Source organism: Emydura macquarii, unplaced genomic scaffold, assembly GCF_026122565.2.
Source record: "Emydura macquarii macquarii isolate MOO-44397 ecotype Brisbane River unplaced genomic scaffold, CSIRO-AGI_Emac_v2 contig_2636, whole genome shotgun sequence".
In the NCBI taxonomy this organism is placed as follows: Eukaryota; Metazoa; Chordata; order Testudines; family Chelidae; genus Emydura; species Emydura macquarii.
The window spans coordinates 23,745,706-23,771,196 of record NW_027132773.1 but is presented as its reverse complement, the minus strand read 5'-3'; the positions used below and the strand labels follow the sequence as shown (position 1 = coordinate 23,771,196).

General features: G+C 41.4%; 1 protein-coding gene across 2 annotated transcripts in view; it reads left to right on the top strand.

Annotated features, from left to right (window-relative positions):
• Window positions 1-1,427: 1,427 nt before the first annotated feature.
• SLC13A1 (solute carrier family 13 member 1) overlaps window positions 1,428-25,491 on the top strand; it is an 83,937-nt gene continuing 59,873 nt past the window's right edge. The window contains exons 1-3 of one of the 2 annotated variants that reach the window (XM_067563977.1): window positions 1,428-1,926; window positions 3,283-3,428; window positions 3,646-3,692. In XM_067563977.1, coding sequence (XP_067420078.1) covers window positions 3,665-3,692 — 28 coding nt within the window. In that variant the 5' untranslated portion in view covers window positions 1,428-1,926; window positions 3,283-3,428; window positions 3,646-3,664. Of the gene's footprint in view, window positions 1,927-3,282; window positions 3,429-3,645; window positions 3,693-25,170; window positions 25,289-25,491 lie in introns of those variants that run through there. The other variant, XM_067563978.1, reaches the window with a different exon arrangement.

The following is a 25,491-nucleotide window of genomic DNA, read 5'->3' as shown; positions in this document are numbered from 1 at the left end:
TAGGTAGAAAATGAACAGATATTAATGTATCCAATTCCCCCTGAAGCGCTGCTTGGTTCTTCTTTTTGTCCAATGGAGAAAAATAAGGTGCCAACAGTGATGGGTGTGCAAATAGTCTAGAGTGTCTGAGCAAAGCGGTACCGGTTTCATCCTTGCCGCCATGCAAAAGCACCTAGCTGGGGTAACCCAGACTTGTAAAATGAGGAAAAAAACCTATAGAAGAAATGGCTGAACAAGGGCTTAATTAATCAAGGATAAGGACTTTGTCTCTTTTCTAATACTAAAGCAATGATATAACCTGCCACCCTGAGTGGCGTGGCAGTATTTACAACTAAGGCACTTGCTAATGTATCAGTCAGACTCCTGAAAGGGTACAGTAGTCTGGAAAAATTGAGAGTCACCGCCTTAGGCCTTCCAGAGGTCCCAGAGCTACTGGGAAACTTGGAAATGCTTCACAAACTCCCCAGACCCATATCCACTCTCTGTGCTTTAGTAATGAAGAGGAACTCTTTTGGTCTGGATTTCTTCCTGAAAGCACAGGAAGGTGAGTTATCATAGCCATTAAATGAATCCCAATGGCTGAGCATATTATAGAATATTAAAAATGCTTCTGTGGACCTCAGCCTATGTCTGACACAGCAAAAGAGTCTATTGAAAATTTATTGGATGACACAAGTTATACAAGATGGGAGCCTGAAAACAGTGCTTACCTTCAGCAACCAAACTTCAGCTGAAAATTATATCCTAGGTTATATATATTACTACTCTAGGTTTATCACCATCACAAAGACCAGAGTTCTTGCAGGCTGCAATGATTACCAAGTGTGTGATTTTACAAAAATGGAAGAGCAGATTTATGTCCAAAATAGAGCAATGGTATTCTGAGTTAGCAGCAAAAGAAAGCATAGCATATCAACATTGAGAGCAATTATGTCAATTCCAAGAAATTTGGACCTCATTTCTTGATACATTTGATAAAGAATGCTGAGATAGCTCAAATAAACCAGACTACCATTCCACCTGACCCCTCTGCTTTTTCCCCTCCCCATCTCCTCTTCCTTTTTTTTGCCTTTTGTTTGCTTGCTTGTTTGTTTTTAGCCCCACCCTAACGTTATTTTTGTGTAATATTGTCTGATTTTGTATTGTCTGGTGTTGAAGGTTTGACAAGTTGTAAAGTTACATAATTGTGTAATCTTATTGAGTAGCCTTTGAAAAGTGTGATATTTGATAAGTGGAATGAGGTGTCCACCCCACAGAAGGCTTGAAGAGGTAAATTAGGCCAATTAACTCATAGGATGCACTTGGAGGAAAGCCAGGGAGAGCTACTGCCTAACTGGTTGATGAAATCCAGCTGGGGGGAGGAGCTGGGTTGGGTTTATGAAGCAAGGATGCTGGTAAGAAAAAGGAGGCAGCTGTAGGAAAGTAGTCTACAGTTATTCTTTGGGGAGTAATGTTTAAGGCTATGGAGCTTAATCCTTGGGAGGAGGGAGTTTGAGCTGGTACACTGGGGACTAGAAGCTGTAGGAAGTAGTCCTGGGAAGGAGTACCATGGCCTAAGAGAAGGCAGACCACAATTGCTAGGTAAGATGGCCCCTGGACTAGAAGCCTGAGTAGTAGGCAGCACTGGGTTCCCTTTCTGCCCACGGGGGAAGTGGCTCTATCAGTGTTTTTGCTGGAGAAGACTACCTGAGACTGTTTGTGCAGAAGAACTCTGGTACTCCCTGGAAGGGGAAACTACATAGTGACCTGGCCGGAGGGCTGAATCATGAAGAAGAGTCTGCAGGTCCTGGAATGAGAGAGAGTGGGGCACACTGCAACCACAGGAAGAGGCATTGGGACTGGCAGATCTGATTCCCCAGAACTGCTAGGAGGTGGTGAGGCTCTACCAATGAGTAGTGTCCCCTGTCACAGTAACATGTACAAGCTGTAAGTCCTTTACCTTTCTTTGCATTTGTTTATTACTTTTCATAAGGAAAAAACCATCACAAAAAAATCCCGGTTGAGGGAGATTACTCACATGCATAAAGTAAAGTACATACTAAAGGAAGATCTGCTAGCTCATCAGTTTGCCATTCTCTCTAGCTGGAGAAAAGGAGTCTCATTGCAGCTGTAAATTCCTGTTTTCCCACTGGGGGGAGTGTGAGATAAATAATACTGTAACGAAGGAGCTAGCTCATCACCGGGCACCACTGCAACATCCATAATCTTCCCACTATGGGTAAAATAGAATCTTAGGTCAGTAGCAACCCGGCCAGGGGAAAGAAGCCAGAGGCTGTATAAGAACAGGAGCAGCAGATAGGAGGCAGAAACCTGGAAGTTAGTTGCTAGGGGAAGTTCAGGCACTGAGTTGCGCAAGGGCAGCTGAGAGATGGACAGGCAACTCTGTTGATAACAGGAGGCCAGCAGTAGCCTCAGTGAGAGGACATGGTGTAGCTGGTCAGTGTTACTTAGTCCCTGCCCCAATGAGCTACAGTCTGTTTTTGTTCTTTGTACAGTGCCTAGCACTGTGGGGTCCTGGCCCGGAACTGGGGCTCCTAGCTGCTATGGTAATACAAATAATAGTAAGTGTGGGGGGATCACACATGAGATTGTTACCTTCACACCTCTGGAATGGATGCCCTTAGGCAGGAATTGCTCTAGTTATTTTGCCAAACAGGGTAGAAAATGTTTTCAGGGTCTCCTTGGAGCTGCTGAGTCAAGAAAAGCCCCGAAAACATAACCAGCCAATTAGAAAGCACAGCACAGCGCCCCTCCCCCCCTCCCAAAAGCAGCTCACTAGTACGGTGCCATCTGGAAGTTGGCATAGCCTCCCAACCCTATCTCTTGGGGTTTCATAGGGAGCTATTGGGCTGCTTCTCTTTGTTGAAGCCTCTGAACAAGCCTTAGTGTGAGAATTGTTACTTCCTTGCATGGGGTGGGTGTTTAATGGGCCAAAGCCTGGTGCTTGGAGAGCGTACTTTGTTGGCCTCCAAATTTCCAGGACATAGAGCACGCTTTGTAGAGCCTGGCATGTTACAATCCTCACGGCCACACCTTGAAGTGGGGTCAATTACAATATAAAATAGATTTTATGCTTCACCTTTTTTGAAATGGCTTTTATGAAAGAGCTGACTGAAGAACAGAACACACTTTTGTGGAAAATGTGATATTCTTGTTTTCGTAATAAACTTTGAAATGTTTCAACCAGCTAAACTGCAGGTAATTGCCTGAGGTGTTTCAAAATCTTCCTAAGAAGGTACCTGGGCCTCTTTGTTGTTATACTGATAACTATTCTCCATTCAGGCCCACTCATTCCACACTTGGACTAAGATGGGGGCAGAGATGAAAGAAATTCTTTAGAGCTGAGATTACTTTAGATGAAAAGCCTGAAAGAAATGACCAGAAAAGAACAACAGGACTTTGCCAAGAGGTGGTTCCCTACTGTTCTGGTATGTAATTTTAGTCTCTTACTTTATCTGTGTGGGCCCATTGCTTTCCTAAAACCCCTCCCATGTGGGTAGAAGGAGATTTTACTTCAGGCACAGTCCAAGAAAGAAGCACCTGCTCTTGATTGCCTGTAGATGAAGTTGTTTCCAGCTTAGAATCGTTACATGCTGGGTTTTTACAACTTCAGTGAGACTTTGTCTGCCTCCTCTTTGAATATAGGTTCCTAATTCTTGACGGGATGGATGACTCTATGGATCCAGGTTCTGGTATGTTTTTGAATTCTTATTACTGAAGTTGGAGTTTTAAGAACATACATAGACCCACTCAATTTTATTATTTGTAGAAAATTATTTACCTGAATCCTTATTTACCCCACTCCTCCCCCACCGCCCTTTGTAAAGCTGTACTTGGCGATATGGGAGCCCAGTGAAAGCAAATTAAACCGATTTGCAGCCTGCTCTAATATTCCTTTAACTAATCAAAGAGCAGCAGCCTTGATTAATAGCACAAAGCTAAATGTTGCCCTTGAGCTACATGTTCAATTCCCATTGACATAAATGGAAATTCAGTGGGCAGCATAAACACTTGAGTAAACATTTTGTAAAGGAAGGGAGAGTTAAAATATTCTGTTTTCTTATGCAAGAATACTTAATCATTATCCTGTTTTTTTACTACTAGATTTCAAAGCAATACATAAGCATTATTGTTTTCATTCTAAGATGAGGTAACTGAGTCACAAAAACTGATTAAGTGACTTGCACAGAGTCACACAGGTTCTGTTCTTGGCTTTATCTAGGATTTACTATCTCCCACTTCAGCATCCTTTCCTCTGACTTTTTGAACAATATACCTAAACATATCTTCAAAGGGAGTTTTGATGGAACAAAGACTTAAAATTCAAGACTTTCTACATGACTTGAAAATATTTTTGTTGTCCATGTAAGTTAGAGCAGCCTTGAGGCCGCTCTAATTTATGCTTGGCTGTAAAGACCCTCGTGGGCCATTCACAGCTGAGAATATCCAGAGGGTAATGAACTCAAGCCATGGCGCCCTCCTACTCCCAGCATATCCTTATGCTATGTGCTGCAATGGGTGCAGCATAGATCCACATATTCTGGGTTTTCACCCCCCTTGTTACTCTTAAAGCAGTGTGAAGGGGCTGGGATACAACTAGGATGAGATTAAGGCAATCCAGGTATCTAAGGACACTGACATGCCCCATCCCTCCACTTATAGTGATAGTGGCAGGGGGTCCCATCCTCCCAGAGCGGCAGTCAGCAGCATTTGTAGTCTCTTTTTTCCCTAGAGGGGGAGCAAGAGCCCCCTCCCTTCATGGATAGCATCTGGAGGTTCCCTTTTCCTTTCTAGAAAGGCAAGGGTGGCAGCGAAGGAGCACCCTACTACTTAACTCTGTAGCTAGGGTGAATGTAGACTATTATCTTCCTGCCATACATGAAGTCATGCTGGTACAGTGTTGGCAAGTCCCCAAGAGCAATGGATCTTAGGTCTCACTCCAGTGAGATAAATAGGGAATTTCACACCTCTCAGCGCTATTGTTTCAGGCTGTCTGCAGACTCAGGCAGACATTACTGAATTGGTTACATGCAGGTGTGTCCGAAAGCACCCCATATTCACATTTTACACATTACTGTAATATTTGTGTAAAACAACCTTGTGAAATATCATCTAAAAACTAATAACACACTGTTCATTAATATTCTTGTGTAATATATATGAAATGCATATAAGAGTTATGAACATAAGCTGAAATAATTACTACAATGTGTTTACCAGACATGTCTAGGGAGTAGGCAAACCAGTTTCTCAAAGACAGAGGACAAACTCATGACTCTAGCCAGGTCTTATTAAAGGTGATTGGCAATCTTGTGTCAAGTGGCCATTCTTTGGCAAGGAAGAGGGGGCAGGAACAAATCTGCATTTTAGCAAACTGCATAGCACCTTCATAGCACTGCATGTCTCCTTCCTCACTGCCTGAATGAACTTCATCTAGCAACAACCCTCAGGAAAATGCATTTCAAAGGGTGCCTAAATTATGAAGGTGAGGAGGTAAAAACACCCTCATTCATTTTTTTCACCTAAGAAGGCAAAGGAATTAGTCCTTTGAGACTGGGGGGAGATCCTGACCTGAGAATTTGGTTAGCCATCTTACTGGGAACATGTGGTAAGGATTTTACCTTGATCCAAGTCTTGCTTGTTAAGCTTTAGCTGCTAGAAAGCATTTTATTGGTTTTTCTCTTATAACTTTCTGACTTTTTTTAATATCTGATACTCATGTGAAATGTCTCTCTTTGTAGTTAAAAAGAAAAAAAAAAAAAACGGTAATCCAGTGTGGTGTTTGAACTGTTTCAATCCAGTGTGGTGGTTGAACTCCAGTTAAAGTAGCAAACTCTTGAATATTGACTGTTTATAACAACAACAAACCTTTACATAGCTGAATTGTCCAGGAGAGGGCTGAACACATGTTTTTGAGAAAATTTAAGGCTGGGGACAGTGTAGGGTCACCTTACCAATGGTTAACTGAGGCTGATGGAAACCAGTGGCAGTCTGTTGTTGCAGGCAGACTCCTGAATCCAAAGCACTGAATCAGGTCAGTCTAATACATAGATATTAAGGGCATGCTTATTGCTGAAGCTTTCACCCAGCTCTAATTATAACTAACTAGTATCAGTTACCAACTTGACTATATATTTTTTTTGCATGTACACCTTCTGTAACCATTTCCAGCATGACTGAGAGAAGTGTGACAGTTTGCACTGACTTACACCCCACTGACTTCCCTGGGGATGCTTTGGGTGTACAAGAGGGCAAAATTTAGCCCTTAAGGTTTTATTGCCTTCTGTAGGGTTTTATGTAGTGCTTGCAGCTAAATATTGGTGTATTGATGCTTAAAGGGGAGGAAAAAGTGCTTTAAAAAAAGAAGCATAGAGAGAGGGACACTATTGTACCAGCTGTGCCTGGGAATGCAAATCTTCCATATGTTACAGTATTAGTCTGGGCCTGATTTTGGCGGAGGTGCATGTGCAGACATCTCACTGAAGTCCAAGGGACCTTTGAGTGGGAGTTGATGGCAGGACTAAGCCTAGTTTGAATACTCATAGAAGATTAGGGTTGGAAGGGACCCCTGGAGGTCATATAGTCCAACCCCCTGCTCAAAGCAGGACCAACCCCAACTAAATCATCCCAGCCAGGGCTTTGTCAAGCTGGGCCTTAAAAACCTCCAAGGATGGAGATTCTACTCCCTTCCCTAGGTAACTCATTCCAGTGTTTTGCCACCCTCCTAGTGCAAAAGTTTTTTTCCTAATATCCAACCTAGACCTCCCCCACTGCAACTTGAGACCGTTGCTCCTTGTTCTGTCATTTGCCACCACTGAGAACAGCCTAGCTCCATCCTCCTGGAACCCTTCCTTCAGGTAGTTGAAGGCTACTATCAAATCCCACCTCACTCTTTTTTCTTCTTCTGCAGACTAAACAAACCCATTTCCCTCAGTCTTGCCTCATGTCACGTGCGCCACTCTCCTAATCATTTTTGTTGCCCTCTGCTGGACTTTTCAAATTTGTCCACATACTTCCTCTAGGGTGGGGCCCAAAGAACTAACGAATGACACATTAAGGGTTATGCAATGGGAAATCTGAAACATCTTCCTGGATTAAGAGATCTCATAAATCACTGGGTGTGGATTACAAGAGATACAGAGTGTGCCTACTGCATTACCTGAAAACTCATGTGCTCCTTGATATGAAATCACTGATTAACTCATATGAGCGAATTACTCTGATCACATTATCAGATATGTGACTGAGGTGTTCTGTCTTTATTTGGGATAGAGGAAGGTTTCACTTCCAGGATTAGGAAAGACTGTGCATGTTGTTCGTTAAGCAAAATTTACATCTCATCTAATGAGCAGTGCACGTACTAGTTGCAAAACTAGGACTGAATTACACAGCTATGCAACAGGATTCTCATTTGAAAAACTTCTTAATGAAACAACAGTACTGTGATGAGATTATCAAAATTATTGCCAATATGTAAAACAAAAATGTTTTTTTGGTATAGTGGGTTCAAATCTGAAGACCTTGCTATAGACCTTCATCTGAGATATAATTGTATGATTATAAATTACATATGGATATGCAAGGGGGAGGAAAGAACACTTGGAACAGGGAGGAGGAATGAAGTCTGCATGTTAGAGTTCTAAGCAAAATTACTCTATTATCATTAAGTATTTGTTAAACAGCAACAGTGCTTAACAAATTTGGCACAAGACATGAGAAGAGTCGGCCTCCATCCTGAGAAGCTTTAACCAACCATCTTAAATATAATTAATGATGTTATGAAACAAAAATGTACTTATGTAGGAACTTTGTATCTTGATATATTGTTGGGTGAGGCGGCAATTGTGACGTACTTTCCATTAATGCAGGGCCTTTCATCCAAAAAATCCCAAAATACTTTGCAAACCACAGATGCAGAAATCAGTTCAGCTGTCACGGGAGTGCAACTACTTCTTGGGCAGAACACTACATGTTACGTATCAGCATGCAGCAATACTAGGTAGTAGTTTAGGCCATAGCACGAATACAGAATGCTGCTGAAACCACACTGGGAATATAGGCAGGAAGAATTTGGCTAATATACTAGTGCTGACACATTTGAAAAATGTCAGGTTCTTCAGTGAGAAGAAATTTGGTTTTATGTCTTCAGCAGCAAAAAGCCCCAGAACAACTTTTTGAGGCAATTGTTCAGCATTGACTGGGAGAAGTGCTAGTTCACATCATCGTTTTCTACAATAGCAACATGGTTTTTATAGCTGTCGCATGAAATCACTAACCAAGTCCAACTCTGATTAACTTGTAAATTCACGGTTGTATTGGGTATGTTGGGCGACCATGAAGTTAGGGCCTGACTTTAGTCTTTTAGGCTCACCACATAAGGAAGCTCTTGTAACTACTCCCTATGTGTCAACAATTTAGCAGTATAACTGAAGGGAGGAGTGGCCAGATCTAGCCTTCGTTCCTTGTATTATGGCAATTGCTGTGCCTCTTATTTGCATGCATTTTAGAGGAATTCTAACTGACATTAAAAACTGAGCACAATTCCAACTTCCTTTTACCCAGGTAGGTGTGGTTTAAAATCAAGAGCACTAAAACTGTGCAATGCAGGAAAGAATGGCTGCGTTTGATCTTTATATTACATACAAAATGCTAAAGTGTTTACAGCCCCCAGTGAAAAAGAGAAGAAATGCAATAAGCATTTATTCCTGTCCCTCTTCCATTCCCTTTCTATAGGAGCACAGAAGCTGTTTGCTTTCCAGCCCAAATAAATCAGAAACTTTCCTGGTGTTTGAAAACAGCTACATTTTCCTGGTCTTGAAAACTTAGCTCAGTAGGAATGCATTTAGTGTTAAATGGAGCATGAGAATAAAGTCAAGCTTTTTTTAAACAGCTCATTTTTGTCCTGTGTAAAGCATTGACTTTCACAGGAAAGTGAACAATGCCATGTTTGTTCAGTGAAAAGAATGGCTATCTTTATTTTATCTTTGATCTTATAAGGAATCAGTGGTGCCTTATCTTATAAGGAATCATTTATCTGGCTGCTCACATACCTGGAGAACAAGGTGCCCTTCTCTGCATTGCACGTCCATGCAGTTGCTGGACATAGTTGCCATCTGCTCAGAGGTTGTCGTAAGTAAACACATAGTGATGCTAGTCTCTTTAGAGGAGAGGGGGCCCACCCAATTCCACACTAGACAAGACAGCTGGTCCTGTGGCTGGGGGGGTTCTCATGCTTCACTTTCACCTTGGCCACAACCGTGTCCTAAGGCTCAGATTCTGCCCCTCTTCCTTAGTGATTCCAATGTGACCATTACTTAGCATGTGCTGTGTGGAAGTGGCAGAATTGGGCTGCAAATGACTGCAACAAAATCTCCAACTTCTTTGTATATAATAAGGCTGCACCTTCTAGTTTGACTTTCCTGTTTGATGACCCAATTGTTTAGAAGTTAAGCACATTGCTCCGAGCAGTTGGAAAATGCAAAGCAAATCTGTGAGCCGCAAAAGTACCACTTTCAGTCCCTTTGCACAGAGAAAAGCCGCTTATTTGTTTGGGAAATAGAGGTCATAATGCTTAACTTGTGATATTTCAGTCATTTCTATGACAACAGACTCCATTAACAAACAGGACATCACTGAAGGCTCAAATAAGAGCTTGCAGAGGGGAAAATACAATTCAGAAAGTTACCAGCAGCACTCTGAATTTCCTCTTAAAAATATGCTTATTGATGTAACGTTTAATCTTTTGATTCTGTCTCTGTTAATTAACAGTGGTAATTTCTTCAGTGACATAGTTGTTGCTCTGGTGAACGATTACAAACAAATCAGCACAGATTTCTTGCAGTTCCCAATGCAAACGAGCTGTGCACATGTTCTATGATTGCAGAGATTGTACAGGCACTGCTTGTTCCCCCCCCTGCATAACATCATCCAAAAATGAGCCAAAATTTTTGATACCGCAAACACAAGGGCTGTTCAGAGGCCAGTATATAGAGTGGATATTTTGAATCCTATTATTTGTTTATGTGATACTTCTGGGAAAGACATCATAGCACCAGGAAGACTTTTTTTTTTTTTTTGGCTGGTGTTACTGCGTCATTTGCAGAACATTTGCCTCTGGAAGGCTGTGTGTCGTAAAACTGCCCTATACCTAGTGGGGCTACAAGCGAGGCTGGTATCTGTGAGGCACAATGTGTAAAAGAAAGTAAAGTATTTCAAACTTCTGACTCCCTATACGCACCATCTCCCTTCCTAAGGTGAGCATCTCTGCCACTACTATTACAAATGGGACAGAGGAGCCATCATGACACCCACATCATGCTGTGCCTAGAAAAACTCTGAAATGCCGATGTTTTGCTTTGTTCGGAATGAAAATTATTTCAATTTTTTTGGTGAAATTGGGTTTTGTTTTTTTTTTGTTTTTGCCCAGCTGTGTTAATAATGAATACTACATGTAATGACTAGCTGGAGCAACAGTCTGTGTATGTTCCATCATGCAGGGGCCATAACAGAGAGAGTAATTCCACCTTGGTGATCTCTCATCAAGAATCTGGAAAGGGCCCTGGTCCAAAGAGAAGGAAGTTGTTTGTTTGCATGTGTTAAGTGTCTTTGAGAGTGCAGAATTACCATGTCCACCTCTGGGCCACTAAATCGATTCTCTGTGATATCATGCATCTATGGGGAAGGCTGTATTTCTTGCAGCCATGGGCCTGATCCAAAATGAATTAATGTCAATAGGAATCTTTTCATTGACTTCCATGGACTCTGGATCAGGCCCCTATAAGAAAAGTGGCATAGCACATCACAGGATAGACTGAGTTGTGGGTTGCAAAATACATAGCCAAGTAACAATCCTCTGAATGCCACTCTGTTTAAAGGTACACTTCTGACATTCCCTCTGCATGAGGTCTTACGTGTGGTTTTTGTTAGAGAAAAAGAACAGTGAGACCCAGAGGCAGCTTGGGTCGATGGTTACCCTTTATTTCCTGCTTGTTCCTCCTTGACGCTGCGAGTGAGCGACAAGGGGGTTACTTTACAATCCTTTTATCCATAACAGTATGTAAATATATACATTTCCAGCAACTTCCCATAGTCCCTTATTTGGTGACATTAACAACCATAAAATGAATATTAACAACTATATGAAGAATACAATTATACCCACCCCTGTTTGTTGTTTACAGAAGTACCTTACAGAGTGCATTACCTTAAAACCTGTTATATTTATACTAGCATTCCTTAACTAAACAATATGCAAGGGAGGGAAAAAAGATAAGGCCCTCTTCCCACTGAAGGTCTTGTGCAGGAGGGGAGCTAGTTATTTCATTAGCCTTATTCCCTGCGCAGATGGCCAGGAAGGGAGGAAAAGAAAAGAGAACACAACTCTAACTAGAATTCATACCAATTACCAGAAACAAGGTTTGCCCGTGCCATGACCTGGTTCCCTGTAGTTTAGGTCTGACCATTTGTCCAGATCTAACTCTTTACTTTCCTACAGTTTTACTCTTTCTAAAATGGCTGGGAGGGGGGTGAGACACTAATTTACACCTAATTTTTGTTTTGTTTTGATCTGTGTATCACTTGTTCTGTTTCACTAACTCACTCAGGTATGCAGAGAAAGGGAAATTTGGAACAGATGTGTAAATCCTTCGAGTCCTTCAAGTGCTGGAAAAGAAAGCTGGGTGGGGCTAAAGTGGTGCTACTTCCTTGGAAACAAAGGGTTCTTTTTATAAATCTTCTTTTCTCACTATCTCTTTAATTATCCAGAAATTTTCTCCAACATTATCTGCCACAAAATGTGCTAAAGAAAGGGAAATTGATTTCATTTTTAAGCGCAAACAGTTTACAAATGCAAATGGCAGAACAGTGAGTGAATTTTCTCTGTCGGTAACTGGTCAAGCAGCTCAGTGAAAGAGAGTTGATCTTTTTAAAGTTTTTAATTAAGTGCATTGCTAGAAATGCATCACATAGGCTTATAAAATATTACTGCTTGGAGAGTATTTTTCCTGTTCTCTGCTGCCATAACCCTCACTCCAGTGGATAGTGTATGGCTAACCAGATATGTTCATCTTTTTTTACATTTCATGTTTTGTCTCTTAGTTTCAGTATGTCTCTGTCCATTTCTATGCCTGCATGTGAAAATGAGTGAAATGACCCTTCTGTGTGTCTGTTCTCATTAGGCAAGTCCGGAGCATGTTAACTGAGGCCTTCTCTACATTAGCACTTATGCCAGCAAAACTTTTTTTTTTTGTTCAGGGGTGTGAAAAACCCTCCCTTGAGCAACATAAGTTTTTCCAGCATAAGTGCTTACATAAACAGTGCTATGTCGGTGGAAGAAGCTCTCCTGCCAACATAGCTACCGCTGATTGTTTAGGTAGTTTTATTACGTCGGCTGGATAGCGCTCTCCTGTTGACATAACGCGGCTATACAAGTGCTTATGCTGGCAAAATTTATGTCGCTTGGGGGGGGGTGTTTTATTTCACACCCCTGAGGGACAACATTTTTTGCAGCATAAGTGCTAGTATAGATAAGGCCTAAGGCTCTTTCCTTCTCTCCCTCATTCAATGGCTGCAGCACAATGAAAGGGCTAACAGAGTCATTTCAATTCCCTCACTTGTGCTATTGTACATTTTCCCACTCATCCCTCAGATAGCTCTGCAGTCTCCCTCTTTGGGCCTCAATCCATGCCTAGAGTGGCTGTAGCTATATGAAAATGAACTTGCTGCTGTTCATCACAATAATTGTGCCTAAGTATTGTTACCAGATTTGCCCGTTACCTTAGGGGTGCGCTTATTTATTAGGGTTACTTTCCTGGGGTCTGGGGTTGTAATTCTATCAATGTACGGCTTGTGTCACTTGTGTTTTCATATGGAGCTTTACTTCTCCCTTCTGCAAGTCCCCTCCCAATGGAGCTACTCTGCAGGACCTAAGTTTCTCAGGGCTGGGTTCCTCCAGCCCCAGACTCAAATAAACACCCACATGTACGTACACACACACACATTCACAGATTCTCAGCTCACGTCTGAGAGGACCAGGTCAATCAGTACTTCCAAGCTGCCACCCTTATATGCCACTGGCACCGTACCGGAATACAGTACATCTGAGCAGGCTGGGTCAAACAGCACTTCCAAGCTGCCATCCTTATATTCCACTAGTTCAGCACATTCCTATCCCCATTTTCATGTTACAATTATTCCAGTAGTAACCCCCTTAATGAGCAAGCCCCACAGTATTGTTGGTTTCTACTGGGATCTTTGGCTTAGGTAAAAGAAACATTGTAGCAGAACAAGATAGGGAAGCCAAGAACACAAAAGAGTAAACAAAGTTTGGAGAGAGTCTGGCAATCAGCTTGATTATAAAAGTTATTTTATTGACAGGTATATAAAGTAATCACCATACAAGGAGAGACCAATAAACAAAACAGTTACAATATTACACAGTTTCAATTGTGGTATTGAGGAAACTTAGCCCGTTTGATTACAAAAGTCAGGTTTAGAAAGTTATATCTGGCGTGAGAAGGAGATGAAATTAGGTCTGAGAGGAAAAAGTGGGCTTAACCAGAGAGAGAGAGAGAGAGTTGGGGGTCTCACTACTCAGTGTAGCTTGAACCAGTCAAAGGTTCCCAGGAGACAGGCTGTTCATCTTAGGGTCTAGAGTGCTTGAGACAGGCAGAGCCCCCAACATGATCAGTCAGGAAAAGGTGAAGTCCCAGTTGCACTGATGCAGCCCTCGGATTCAGGCATCAGAACAGAGTTTTGAACGTGGGTAGGGGTTTTTGTAGGGAAGAAACAATGGTTCAAGGGAGAACACTAGATTTGTTTATGGGTAAATGATGACTCAAGGGAGTATACCAGAGTTGTTTTGTTTAGCTGGCCAATAGGAACTGATCATTTCTGGTTATGGGCAATGTTACTTCGAGGGAGCTCATAATGCAGTCAGGCAGATTCAGTATTTTGGATATCAATAAGGATCTATGACTAGAATTGGTCTGATAACTGCTAAGTTGGGTGTGTGCAGGTGTGGGTTCATAACATCAGGAGCAGAAATCCCCCAGCATGCAGTGCTTCCCTGCTTTTCTGGTCCTGGAGTTCAGTGTGATCCATGCCTTGGAATCTTTGGACTCCTTTCTGTATGCTAATGGAGATGCCTCCTCCTCACATCTTAAAGCAACTCCGCTAGCCTCATTTGCATTGAATCCTGTCGCCCTTGTCCGGAAGGGTTTAGGTGTGTCTCCCATTGCCTTTTCATTGCTTTTGGTAAGTCTGTCTCTGATTGGTTGTGGTTCAAGCAGAGGCTGAAAGGGGAGGCGGGTATTCAGGTGAGTCAGACAGTAGGGGTTTTGCACCCTGTGAACACAGAGCTGACAGTATGCAATCTCATTCTCTGTTTTGAGTAGCCACAACTTATACAGTAGGTTACACAATGAGAGTATAGGAAAGACATGATCTCATTTTCAGTGCTGGGATAGTGTAGAAATCTGTACGATGATGTAAGAAGCGTTGGTCTAGTGTAGAGGTAGAGATCACTGTTTCATGTCCATACGTCAGTGTTTTATGTGCTCCTTTACTTCATTAATTTGTTATTGCTTTTCTAATCTACTAATCATCAATCACAATGTTGACAAAGAACAAAACATGCACCGAGGCTTTTTCAAGTTCGTCGCTTAGGTATAACTTTTTTCAAAATAACAAGAGTTTGAGAACACCCAGGATCATGTGGCACAGGAGAGACAGTATTATCTGAAGGCTAGAACTGGGAGTCAGGAGATTTGGATTATATTCCCTGCAGATGATCTACTGTGTGATCTCGGGCAAATCACTTAGGGCCAAATTTTCAAGTGGCCTCTAACTTTGAGTCAACTTTCAACACCTAGGGCTTGATTTTAGGAAGTGCTGAGTACCCACCAATCCTATCGAAGTCTAGAACTGCAGGTGCTCAGCGTCTTTGACAAGCAGGCTACGTGGCCTTGATTTTTCAGAGGCCAGGCCAGTCCAGTTTTGCTTGGCTTCCCTAGGATTTGTGGATGCACAGTCCCTCTGAAAGCCAAGTCTTACATATCTAATGTTGGGCACCCAAAAGTTGAGGCACCCACACTTACAAGCTGCTTTGGAAAATGTGGGCCCTCATCTCTCTTTGCCATAGGGTCTGTCTGCACTGGGAGCTGGGGGTTGCTTTCCAGTATGAGGAGACTGCCTTGTGTTAGTTCTCATCAAGCTGGCACACCAAAAACAGTAGTGTAGCCATAGTGGCATGGACCGTGGTAAGAAGAGCTAGCTGCTCTGAGCACAAAGCCATCAGGACCCTATGGATATGTAGTGAGGTGGCTAGTCTGTACCACCACTGCTAGTGACCATGCTACCACAGCTACAGTATTATTTTTAGTGTACTAGCTTGATGAGCACTAGCATGAGCAGGTCTGCTCAAGCTGGGAAGCACACCCCAAGCTCCACGTATAGACATACCCTTAGTGTCCACATCAGTATAATGGAAGCAGTGGTACTTACCTACCTCTGGGAAGTGCCTGGAGATCTGCAGGTGAACAATGCTGTAGAACTGCAAAGTATTTTATGTCGTATTTGGTAACTGAACATCCACACTCCTGAGCCAGAAGTTCTGAACCATTCTTCTTTCATTTGTGCCAGTGACACAGACATTGCTTTGGACTGAGATTGAAAACAGCAGCTGTAGTCTAGGTCAAATGAAAATGAGGTATGATATGAGGAAAAGAACAAATTAGCAAGAACAAGCCTATTACTTAGACAAGTTAGATGTCTTCAAGTCACCAGGGCCTGATGAAATACATCCTAGAATACTCAAGGAACGGACTGAGAAGATATCTGAGCCATTAGCGATTATCTTTGAAAAGTCATGGAAGACGGGAGAGATTCTAGAGGACTGGAAAAGAGCAAATATAGTGCTAATCTTTAAAAAAAGGGAATAAGAATAACCTGGGAAATTACAGACCAGTCATCTTAACTTCAATACCCAGAAAGATAATGGAGCAAATAATTAAGCAATAAGGTGATAAATAACAGTCAGCATGGATTTGTCAAGAACAAATCATGTCAAACCAACTTAATAGCTTTCTTTGCCAGGGTAACAAGTCTTGTGGATGGGGGAAAGTAGTAAATGTGGTATATCTTGACTTTAGTAAGACTTTTGATACTGTCTCGTATGACCTTCTCATAAACAAACTGGGGAAATACAATCTAGAGGGAGCTACTAGAAGGCGGGTGCATAACTCATTGGAAAACTGTTCCCAAAGATGGTTATCAGTGGTTCACAGTCAAGCTGGAAGGGCATATTGAGTGGGGTCCCACAGGGATCGGTCCTGGGTTCAGTTTCTGTTAAATATCTTCATCAATGATTTATATAATGGCATATAGAGTACACTTATAAAGTTTGTGGACGGTACCAAGCTGGGAGAGGTGGTAAGTTCTCTGGAGAATATGATTAAAATTAAAAATGATCTGGAGAAATGGTGTGAAGTAAGTAGGATGAAATTCAGTAAGGACAAATGCAAAGTACTCCACTTAGGAAGGAACAATCAGTTGTACACATACAAACTGGAAAATGACTGCATAGGAAGGAGTACTGCAGAAAGGGATCCAGGAGTCATAGTGGATCACAAGCTAAATATGAGTCAACAGCGTAACGTTGCAAAAAAAGAAAACATCATTCCGGAATGTATTACCAGACATTGTAAACAAGACACAAGAAGCAATTCTTTTGTGCTACGTGGGGCCTCAGCTAGAGTATTGTGTCCAGTTCTGGGTGCCACATCTCAAGAAAGATGTGGACAAATTTGAGAAAGTCCAGAGGAGAGCAACAAAAATGATCAAAGGTCCGTAAAACATGACCTATGTGGGAAGATTGGAAAAAACTGGTGTGGTTTAATTGGAAGAAAAGAAGTCTGAGCGGGGACATAAGTTTTCAAGTACATAAAAAGTTGTTACAAGGAAGAGGGAGAAAAATTGTTCTTGTTAACCTTTGAAGATAGGACAAGAAGCAATGGGTTTAAATTGTCCAACCCAAACCTCCTGCTGCATTAGGAAAAACTTCCTAACTTTCAGGGTAGATAAAAACACTGGAATAAATTGCAGGTTTAGGGAGGTTGTGGAAAAGGAAATAGGGAGGTTGTGGAATCTTCATCATTGGAAGTTAAGAGCAGGTTAGACAGTCAGCTGTCAGGGATGATCTAGATAACTATTGGTCCTGCCTTGAGTGCAGGAGACTGGACTAGACCTTTTGAGGTCCCTTCCAGTTCTGTAATTCTATGAAATGGTGCTTAAACCCTCTTTATTTTGGGTACAAAAGATTGTATTCTTCTCATACTGGCAGCAAGTTGGTAGTAATTCCATGGAAGTCAATGGAGTTACATTCTTGTAAGTGGAGAATCAGGGCCGAGATGCCCAGTTTTGCTGCACCTCTGGAGGACAATTGTGATTGCCTCGTGCAGTGGAGATGGAATCTTAGTTGGGATCTCTAGGTGCTAAGTAGTAATTCATGGGAGGAAAAAAATGGGAAAGTCAACTCAAAAGAGTCACAGGGCCAAATCTTGCATCCCTGTCACCTATAAATGACTTCACTGGGACTGCAGGTGTGAGTATGATGAGCAGGATTTGACCCTTACAGCTGCTAATAGACAGCACACTAGGAATGAGTTGTGGCAGATATGCTGCTGCAATGTGGCAGATAGCTGTCAAAAGGCCCAGTGCAATTTTGGGCTGTATACACTGAAGCACGGAGTCACAGAAGAGGCAGATGTAAGTCCTTCTCTCTACAGTTTTTATGAAACCACACCAGAAGTTAAGTGGTAACTAAAGATACCAGTGCTGCTTTTGTTATTACTAGGTAAAATCTTTCTAGAAATAGCTTCAGTAGCCTAAATGGTTCATGTAAAAATAAGTTTGTTTGAAATTATTTGTTTTCACTTACTTTTGCATAATGGCAGGCATGTTATTCCTATCACTTCCTTATAATTATGGGGAGAATTTGCAAAGCAGTGCATAAGATTTATATACCCACATATTGTCGTACAGCTATAAGTGTGCTAAGTATTCCTCTGGTTGGAAGAGCGCTAGCAGCTTGTCCATTGACGCCACAGTAGTAAAAGTTAAACAGCTGGAAAATAAACATTTGTTTTCTTTCCAAAATCCAGATGATTAAGGAGAAAGCAGTGTTCTTGTTTGTGGGTTTTATTTTTTAATTTCCATTTGTATGAAACAATGCAAACCTATTTGGGAGTGGCAAATCCACAGTATTTTTTATTTGTAGGTGCTCTTGAGAAAACCTGAAGCAAACCTTGCACGTTCTTTGCAAGATTAATTTTTTGAGTGCCTTTATTTGCTGAAGGCTTTACATGGCTGCATCTGGGAAGCCAGGTGTCCTGCCATTTAAAATGGTTGGTAAAGTACTGGCATTTTATCATCTCAGCTTGTCATTTCATCACTTGGCATAACGGCAGCATCACGATGATAGGCACCTACAGGACAAATTGCCAGATTTATGTCCTCCTATTATCTGCTGCTGTTTTCTTGTTCATATGGCAGTTTTCTTAGTTAACTTAATGCTGAGAACTAGTGAGGAAATGAGGGACCCACCAATAGAATTTCCTACCCTAGTGATATCCAGTGGCCTGGGTTCCCTTACCCGTAAGTTAATGATATAAAAAACATAGCGAACAGGAAGGCCCAGGCTCTCAAAAAGAGGTGTTGAAAGTTAGGCTCCTAAATCCATATTCAGGTATTTAAATAAATGGCTGGTTTTATAGAGATTCTGAGAACTCAGCAGCTCGATCTGAAGTCATTGCCTGCACAAAGGCCTGCAGCTTAGCACTAGCAGAGTGAGCTAGAAGTACAGAGCCAATAATTTCACAGAGACTTATGCTTTGACCTCACCTTAGCATGCTACAAAATGCTGAGGCAGTGATGTCACTTTGTCTTTACATCAACTGTAGTGGTACTCTTCCTGCTGGGCCATTAAGGCCATGTCTACACTGCAGCCGGGAGTTCGGTTCCCGGAGCAGGTAAACAGACTCAGGCTAGCTCTGCTAAACATCGCAAGTGTGGACGTTGTGGCAAGAGCTGTTCTCCGAGCTCAGATCCAGGGAGTCAGGCAGGCTTGTAGTTGGGTGGCTAGCCCAAGCCGCAGCCCATGCTGCAGTGTCCACGCTGCTAGTTTCACCATGCTAGCTTGAGCAGAGCTAGCATGAGTTAGTCTAACCGCGCTGAGAATCCCAACTCCCAACTGCAGTGTAGACATACCTTTAGTCTAGTCTCGGAACTCAAGCAGCAATTTTCACTGCACTAATCTCCTGTTTTATCTAGTCTCATTTTATCTAATGCCCCAGTGAACTCCACTGGCAAACCATTCCATTGTCTAATTGACTTTGCTATTAGAAACATTTTTCATTATGCCAGATATTATATTCTTATGTTAATCTCTTCAAGTGTTCCTCCCTGGTCCCTGGCCCACATTGTTGTAATCAGCCTACGCGCAATAATCCCCGATAACAGTACCAAATTCTCATATATTTCAGGCCTTCTCCTGGTCCCAATAATCTAAAAAGTTGGACAAAGAGATGTTAACTTTTAAATTGGGCATGGACTGAAAAATAGAGCGCGAGAGAGAGACTCTGTAATCTGTGTTTATTGAAAAGATTTTTAAAACTCCATGTGGTATTATTAAAGTTAAAAAAGTGTCCTCCCAAGAGTAATTAGAACTTAAAAAAAAAAAAAAAAACCCTGATAATTTTCATTCATTCCTCATTTATGAAATAGAAAAGCAGCATTATATTAATTTATCTAAATCAAAGACAAATGACTCAAGGCATGTCCATATTGTAAAGTCTTGTTAATTTTCACACCTCAGTGAATGGGGATGTGTTTTTGAAAGGTTGGTGAACACAGCCCATGGGCCTGTCCCCCATCCTAAAATTATATTAGTCTGCGTGGCTGTCTTGGGGATGCACAATTGCACTGAAGTGGAAATTAAGTTAGCTGGAAACACCACTTTCTATTAGTGAGACAAAGGAAATGCTGCCTTGATATTTTGTGCAATGGTTCCTCTTCCACAGCAAGTGGTGCTATGTTAGCAGCTTCAGTCAGTCCATCATTGGGGCAGGCAGAGACAAAAGGTGGAGAGGGAAGGAAACAGTAAGGCCTAGTCTACACTTAAAATTTACAGCAGCATAGCTGTATTGGTACAGCAGTGAAGTTGTAAGAGCATTTGTATAGCTGCGTTATGTTGATGGGAGAGAGCTGTCCCGCTGATAAAGTAAAACCGCCTAAACGATGCTCTCCCACCAACAGCACTGGTAATACGAGTGCTTATGTTAGCAAAATTTATGTCGCTCAGAGGTGTGTTTTTTCACACCCCGAGCCACAAAAGTTTTGCCAGCATAAGTAGTAGTGTAGATAAAGCCTAGGATGACTTAAATGAGAGCCAATAAGAGGAAAACCAAAGGAGGCAAAAGAAGAGGTGGGGCGGAGGGATAAAAAAGGGGAGTAATTGATTCTTCTTGCAGTGATGCTGTTTCAGGTGCTGTGAGCAAGGCACTATTGATAGGGAAAGGCTCAGTTCAACTGACCAAGGGTTGGGAAACTGAAGATAACTGAAAACTAGAGCTGGATTTCTACTATGAATCTTCATTCTAACTTTTTAATGAATTGGCTAGGTTGTGGTGCTTGTTTGAGATATTTGTGTGCTTCTTTTGTATTTGCTCTTCATGAATAGGCTAGTTAATGTGTTTACTATCAGAAATGTTTGTGAAAACAGCAGACACTGGAGAATAGCTGCAGAAAGTGAGTTCTGGACAAGCAAATGCTCGCATTTGAACATGGGGAGCCTCTACAAATTCAGAAAAAATAGGTAACAGAAGCAGACCATGTGACACATGTATTCATAGCTAACCACACTGCTTGAATTTCAAATATCAAATGCTCACAAACTACAAATAAAAATTTCTGCTAAGTGAGACCTGAGCAGTATTAAGGCAGCAATTAAATAGGGCTAAACTATTTTTCTGTTTGCAATTATTACTATTGCATTTTGTTTTCATTATGTTTAGCATCTGTATTGGATGGAGTGGTGCTTAGGAAGAATGGTGCTTTGTAAATAAATTCAGGATGGGCCTAAGTCACAAAGTTCAGATCCAGATATGAGTGTCTTCCCCAGACCACAAAGATCTGTAGCTGGAACTGGGCTTTCCCAAAGTGTGTGGGTGTGATTCAGGCCCAGGATTTTATTTGGGCAGCTCCCTATTCTTATTGGCTCCCTCGGAATGTCAGTCTGTGGGGAATACTGCTGAGATGAAAGATGAAGACATGAGCAGGAAGCACATGCAGGAAACCCTGTACTCTGCCTCTGAGGGTGTGAAGTGAATTACTTCATGGAATTCTGTATCCTGTTCCCTGCTCTGTACCTCCTCCCTCTGCAGCAAGCCTCAGGACCAGGGTGAAGCCAGAAGTACTGCAACCTCCAGGTACCGGTGGAGCTTCTACTCCACCAGCAATCCCCAGTGGCAGCTGGAGATACAGCATTATACAACCTACAGCACATAGCCGATAGTTGTAGTGTTATTGTTTAGCCACTAATGACTGGTCTCCCCTGGATTTTAATGAGAACAGCACCTCTTCATACCTCTGGCATGAAAATATTTAGGAAAAAAAATAGACTCAGGATATGAATTCTGACCCCATTTAATTCAATGACAAAGTCTCATTGACTTCAGTGGGACCACAATTTCACCCTGAGGCCCAAAACCTGCAACATTCAAGTCAGTGGGAATAGAATTAGAGCCTAAATTGGTTAGTGAAAGGGGCTGAAAGGCAGAACGTGGTCAGAACAGTGTGATTTTTCCCTGATGTCAAAATACCCTAACTGCTCTCTAGCAAAGGACAGTGCTTCTGACTTTTACTTTTACAGTTCATAGCAAAACTGGTATAATTATTGAGGCTGCTCAGTAATGAAGCATGCCAAACCCTGTGGTGCCATGTGCCCCGGGCCTTGGAGGCAATCACTGTAGATGCTTCAGCAAGTAGGCCTTGTACGTTCTAGCCCTGATGGGACCCAATAACCACTTAGGCACATGGCTAAGGGAAAGGGTATTTTACTAGGGCTGTCAGGAAAGGGAAGGTTGCAAACATCCTAGGTACAGAGGCTTTAAATAGTTACAGTTCATAGGGAGTAAGGGCAGTTCCTGTTTGAGTCTCTAGAGTGGTCCAGTTGAGAGACTTGTGCCAAGCTCTCTTGTCAAGCAATAGGAGTTTGTGGGTTTCCAGGTAAAGGCTCAGTTAGTCTCTCTCAGTGGGGCTCCTCTGCACAGCTGCTGCTCCTCTCCCATAAATCCCCTCACACCTTCATCCAACAGTGATGTCTCGCTGTCACAGCCTGTTCCACACAGGGCTCTGCACATGGTCCTGGAGAATCTACTCTGCATCCAGCTTCTCTCCAGCTCATGGCTTGCCATGCAGCTGCCACTCACAGAGCCCAGCCACTTTCTGGTTCAGGACCTTTCTCTTTACTTTGCCTGGAGTAAGGGCTGTACCGTGGGGAGATGGCTGATGGGAGTTGCAGTCCCCTGCTTAGAAGCTCCATTACAGTGGAAATCATTATAGGATGTTGTGCAATTGCATTATGGACTCAGTCTCATAGAAACCTCAGCCATTTTGCCATCCTTCCGCAAGTCTGACAACAAAGATCACAAAATGCCCTGACCTTTCCCACTTTTGCCAAATGGAAATAAAATAAAATAAAATAAATAAATAAACTCCTGTGTTAGACAAAAACTCTTGGAACTGAAGTGATTGTGATTTATGATATTTTTTTTGCAGAATGCTAAAATAAACTGAGTTATCTTTATGTGCAAAATGTCTGCATAGCTGCACTGTACCTTTGCCATTATACAAAGCAGCTAGTCCCTGAGGCAAATATCACTTGGATCTCATAATTCAGTGTTACTTATGTTATGTAATACTTTTGATACTCAAAAGCCTGTAATGGGACTGGACTGATGCTGAAGACCTTTTATTTGCTAGTCTTCTTCCATTTTTTTAAATTCACCTGATTTCAAATTACTAGTCAAATGAAAGTGCCCTTTTGTATTCCCTGTAGTGAAACACAATAAAAGAAATCCATTCATTTTCCTTTTGGTTTTGGCATTCCAAATTAATACTGCTTTAGCAAAATTGTTTACAGAGACCTGTACAATACATTGTTACATTCATTCATTGTGACAGCAACGAAAACAACTAACCTGCAAACCAGGCGATACTATACGGATCACGGTTTTCAATATGCATAATCCAGAATGTTCGTTTACTGTGCTAGCTTGTTTGCACAATAGCTTAGATTGGTTCAGACAACACATTAAATTTCTCATATCACCAGTCTAATAGGAATCCAAAATTAGAAACAGACCTCTACTCTGATGGTTTGTTTAATGGTGATGTGAGAATTTTCATTATTCTTTGACATGTTTTTCCCAACCAAGGAATGCTGTGATTTCTAAAAATGGCTTTGAAATCAAAGGCACCATAGCTTTTTCTGATCTTCTCCAACATGGGCTGTACACCAGAGATTGGTCAACTGTAACAATCAAGAAGCAATCGTACTAATAATACTTTTATCCCAGGATCCTAAGGCACTTTATCAATCTAAGTATTATTATTCCCATTTTATACACAGGGGAAAATGAGATACAGGATGGTTAAGTAACTTCTCCTAAATCACACAAAGTTAATGACAGGTTGTTTTTTATTATTTTTAAGTAAAATGTATGTGCAGTGAACTACTGTGTTTTATTATGATTTTTTTATTTGATGTGAAAAAATAGCAAGAACAAAAGATTTAATAACATAGGTACAAATACCATTTTTCATATAAAGCATTTGAGATACTCTGATGATGAATTGCTATTAACATTCCTTTTATAAATAGTTTTATAAAGGGTTAATAATGTTTTAATTAATTGTTATAGACTGTTTAGAGTCCAATAGGTCAACAACTTGGTTTATAACAATCAATAACACCACCTACTGATGTTCTACTATTTATCAGCAAGCCTTTATTAAATATTTATAAATGGAGTCTTAATGTAATGTATGACTAAAACAACTCTGATGGATCAATATTCCTACATGTTTTATAGTGAAGGTTAATATATTGTGTTCATTAGGCCACTACACAAGGGTTGAAGAGCTATTAAAGATTGTGCCTAATTTTTTTAACAGTGACTGTGCAGAAATGTACTTGGATTTGTGTGCTGAGTTTCACAAATTCTTCACACAAACGACCAGTTAGAGTTTAATAAAATTCCATCCCACCTAAGCCATTTAAATTGCCTAATGCCAAAAGGAAACCAAGGCTCCGATCCCGAAAACACGTATGGATGTGCTTAATATTACAACCTTCTGTAGCCTGGAGTGTGTTTAATTTCAAGAGTTTGATTCACTGATGTGATGTCAGTCTTCCTTATGTCCTTCATCTGCAAGTTCTCCATGTACCACTTTTAGCGCACAATTCTGAATCCATTTCCTCCCTTTGACATTGGGGTCAGTGCTGACTCTCTACATAAATGCTGAAATCTCAAAAATGTAAATACCTTTATCAGTAATTGGTCTTCTGCTGATTTTGACATATGACAAAGAACTGTGAAATCTGATAGCTTGTAACATTTGGCAGTTGTAGCTGTTGTTCATATGGCTCCATGCCTCCTTTTTCAAGTGCATCAAGTCAAGTGGGGTCAAAGTCTTTGCCAGAGTAACTGCTTATTCATCACTGTCTGCATCTAAAATGCTCATGACACAATGAAAGACAAGGGAATCATTCTTAAAATAAACTCTGATATCTGAGTCCATTAGTTGAATCTGTGTTTTCTGGTAGAAAATAGCATTTTAACATTATCGGTCTGGGCTGCACAATTATCCCAGAATTGTCTTTCTAGTCTCAGTAAAACATGGATTCTTAGTTTTATTGAATCTGAAAGCCCTAACTCCTGCCGAATTATTTGATCTTTACAATGATGGGCACTTGCCAGTTTTCTGTCTAGTTAACCAATGGAGCAAGACCTCCTTTACTTCAACTTTCCTCACGCAGGGTACAGTCGCTTCATTGCTGCTCACAAAAAAATAATTGTGAATTTCAATGTACCTGGTCTGAGTTTTGTCTCAAAACTTGACAAATTTTATGTTGTTTCAAGTTCTGTTGTGAACATTTTGCATAGATTTATTTTAAAAATCACAACAGTCAGCGCCAACTACTCCTGGACTCAGCTCAGGAGGGGAGAAGGTAAGTTTAAGCCACTTTAGCTTTTCCTCAACTTGGGGCTGGCTAGGGATAAGACAACCTTTGGCATAATGTGGAACAATTTATGGGTTGTCCTAAATTAGACTAGGGCACAACCGGCATAAAGAGGCTGTCTCCAGTCAGAGATTATCCTGACACGTCTTGTTATTCTGACACCTGGGTGGGGGAGTCAAGGGGAGTGCAAG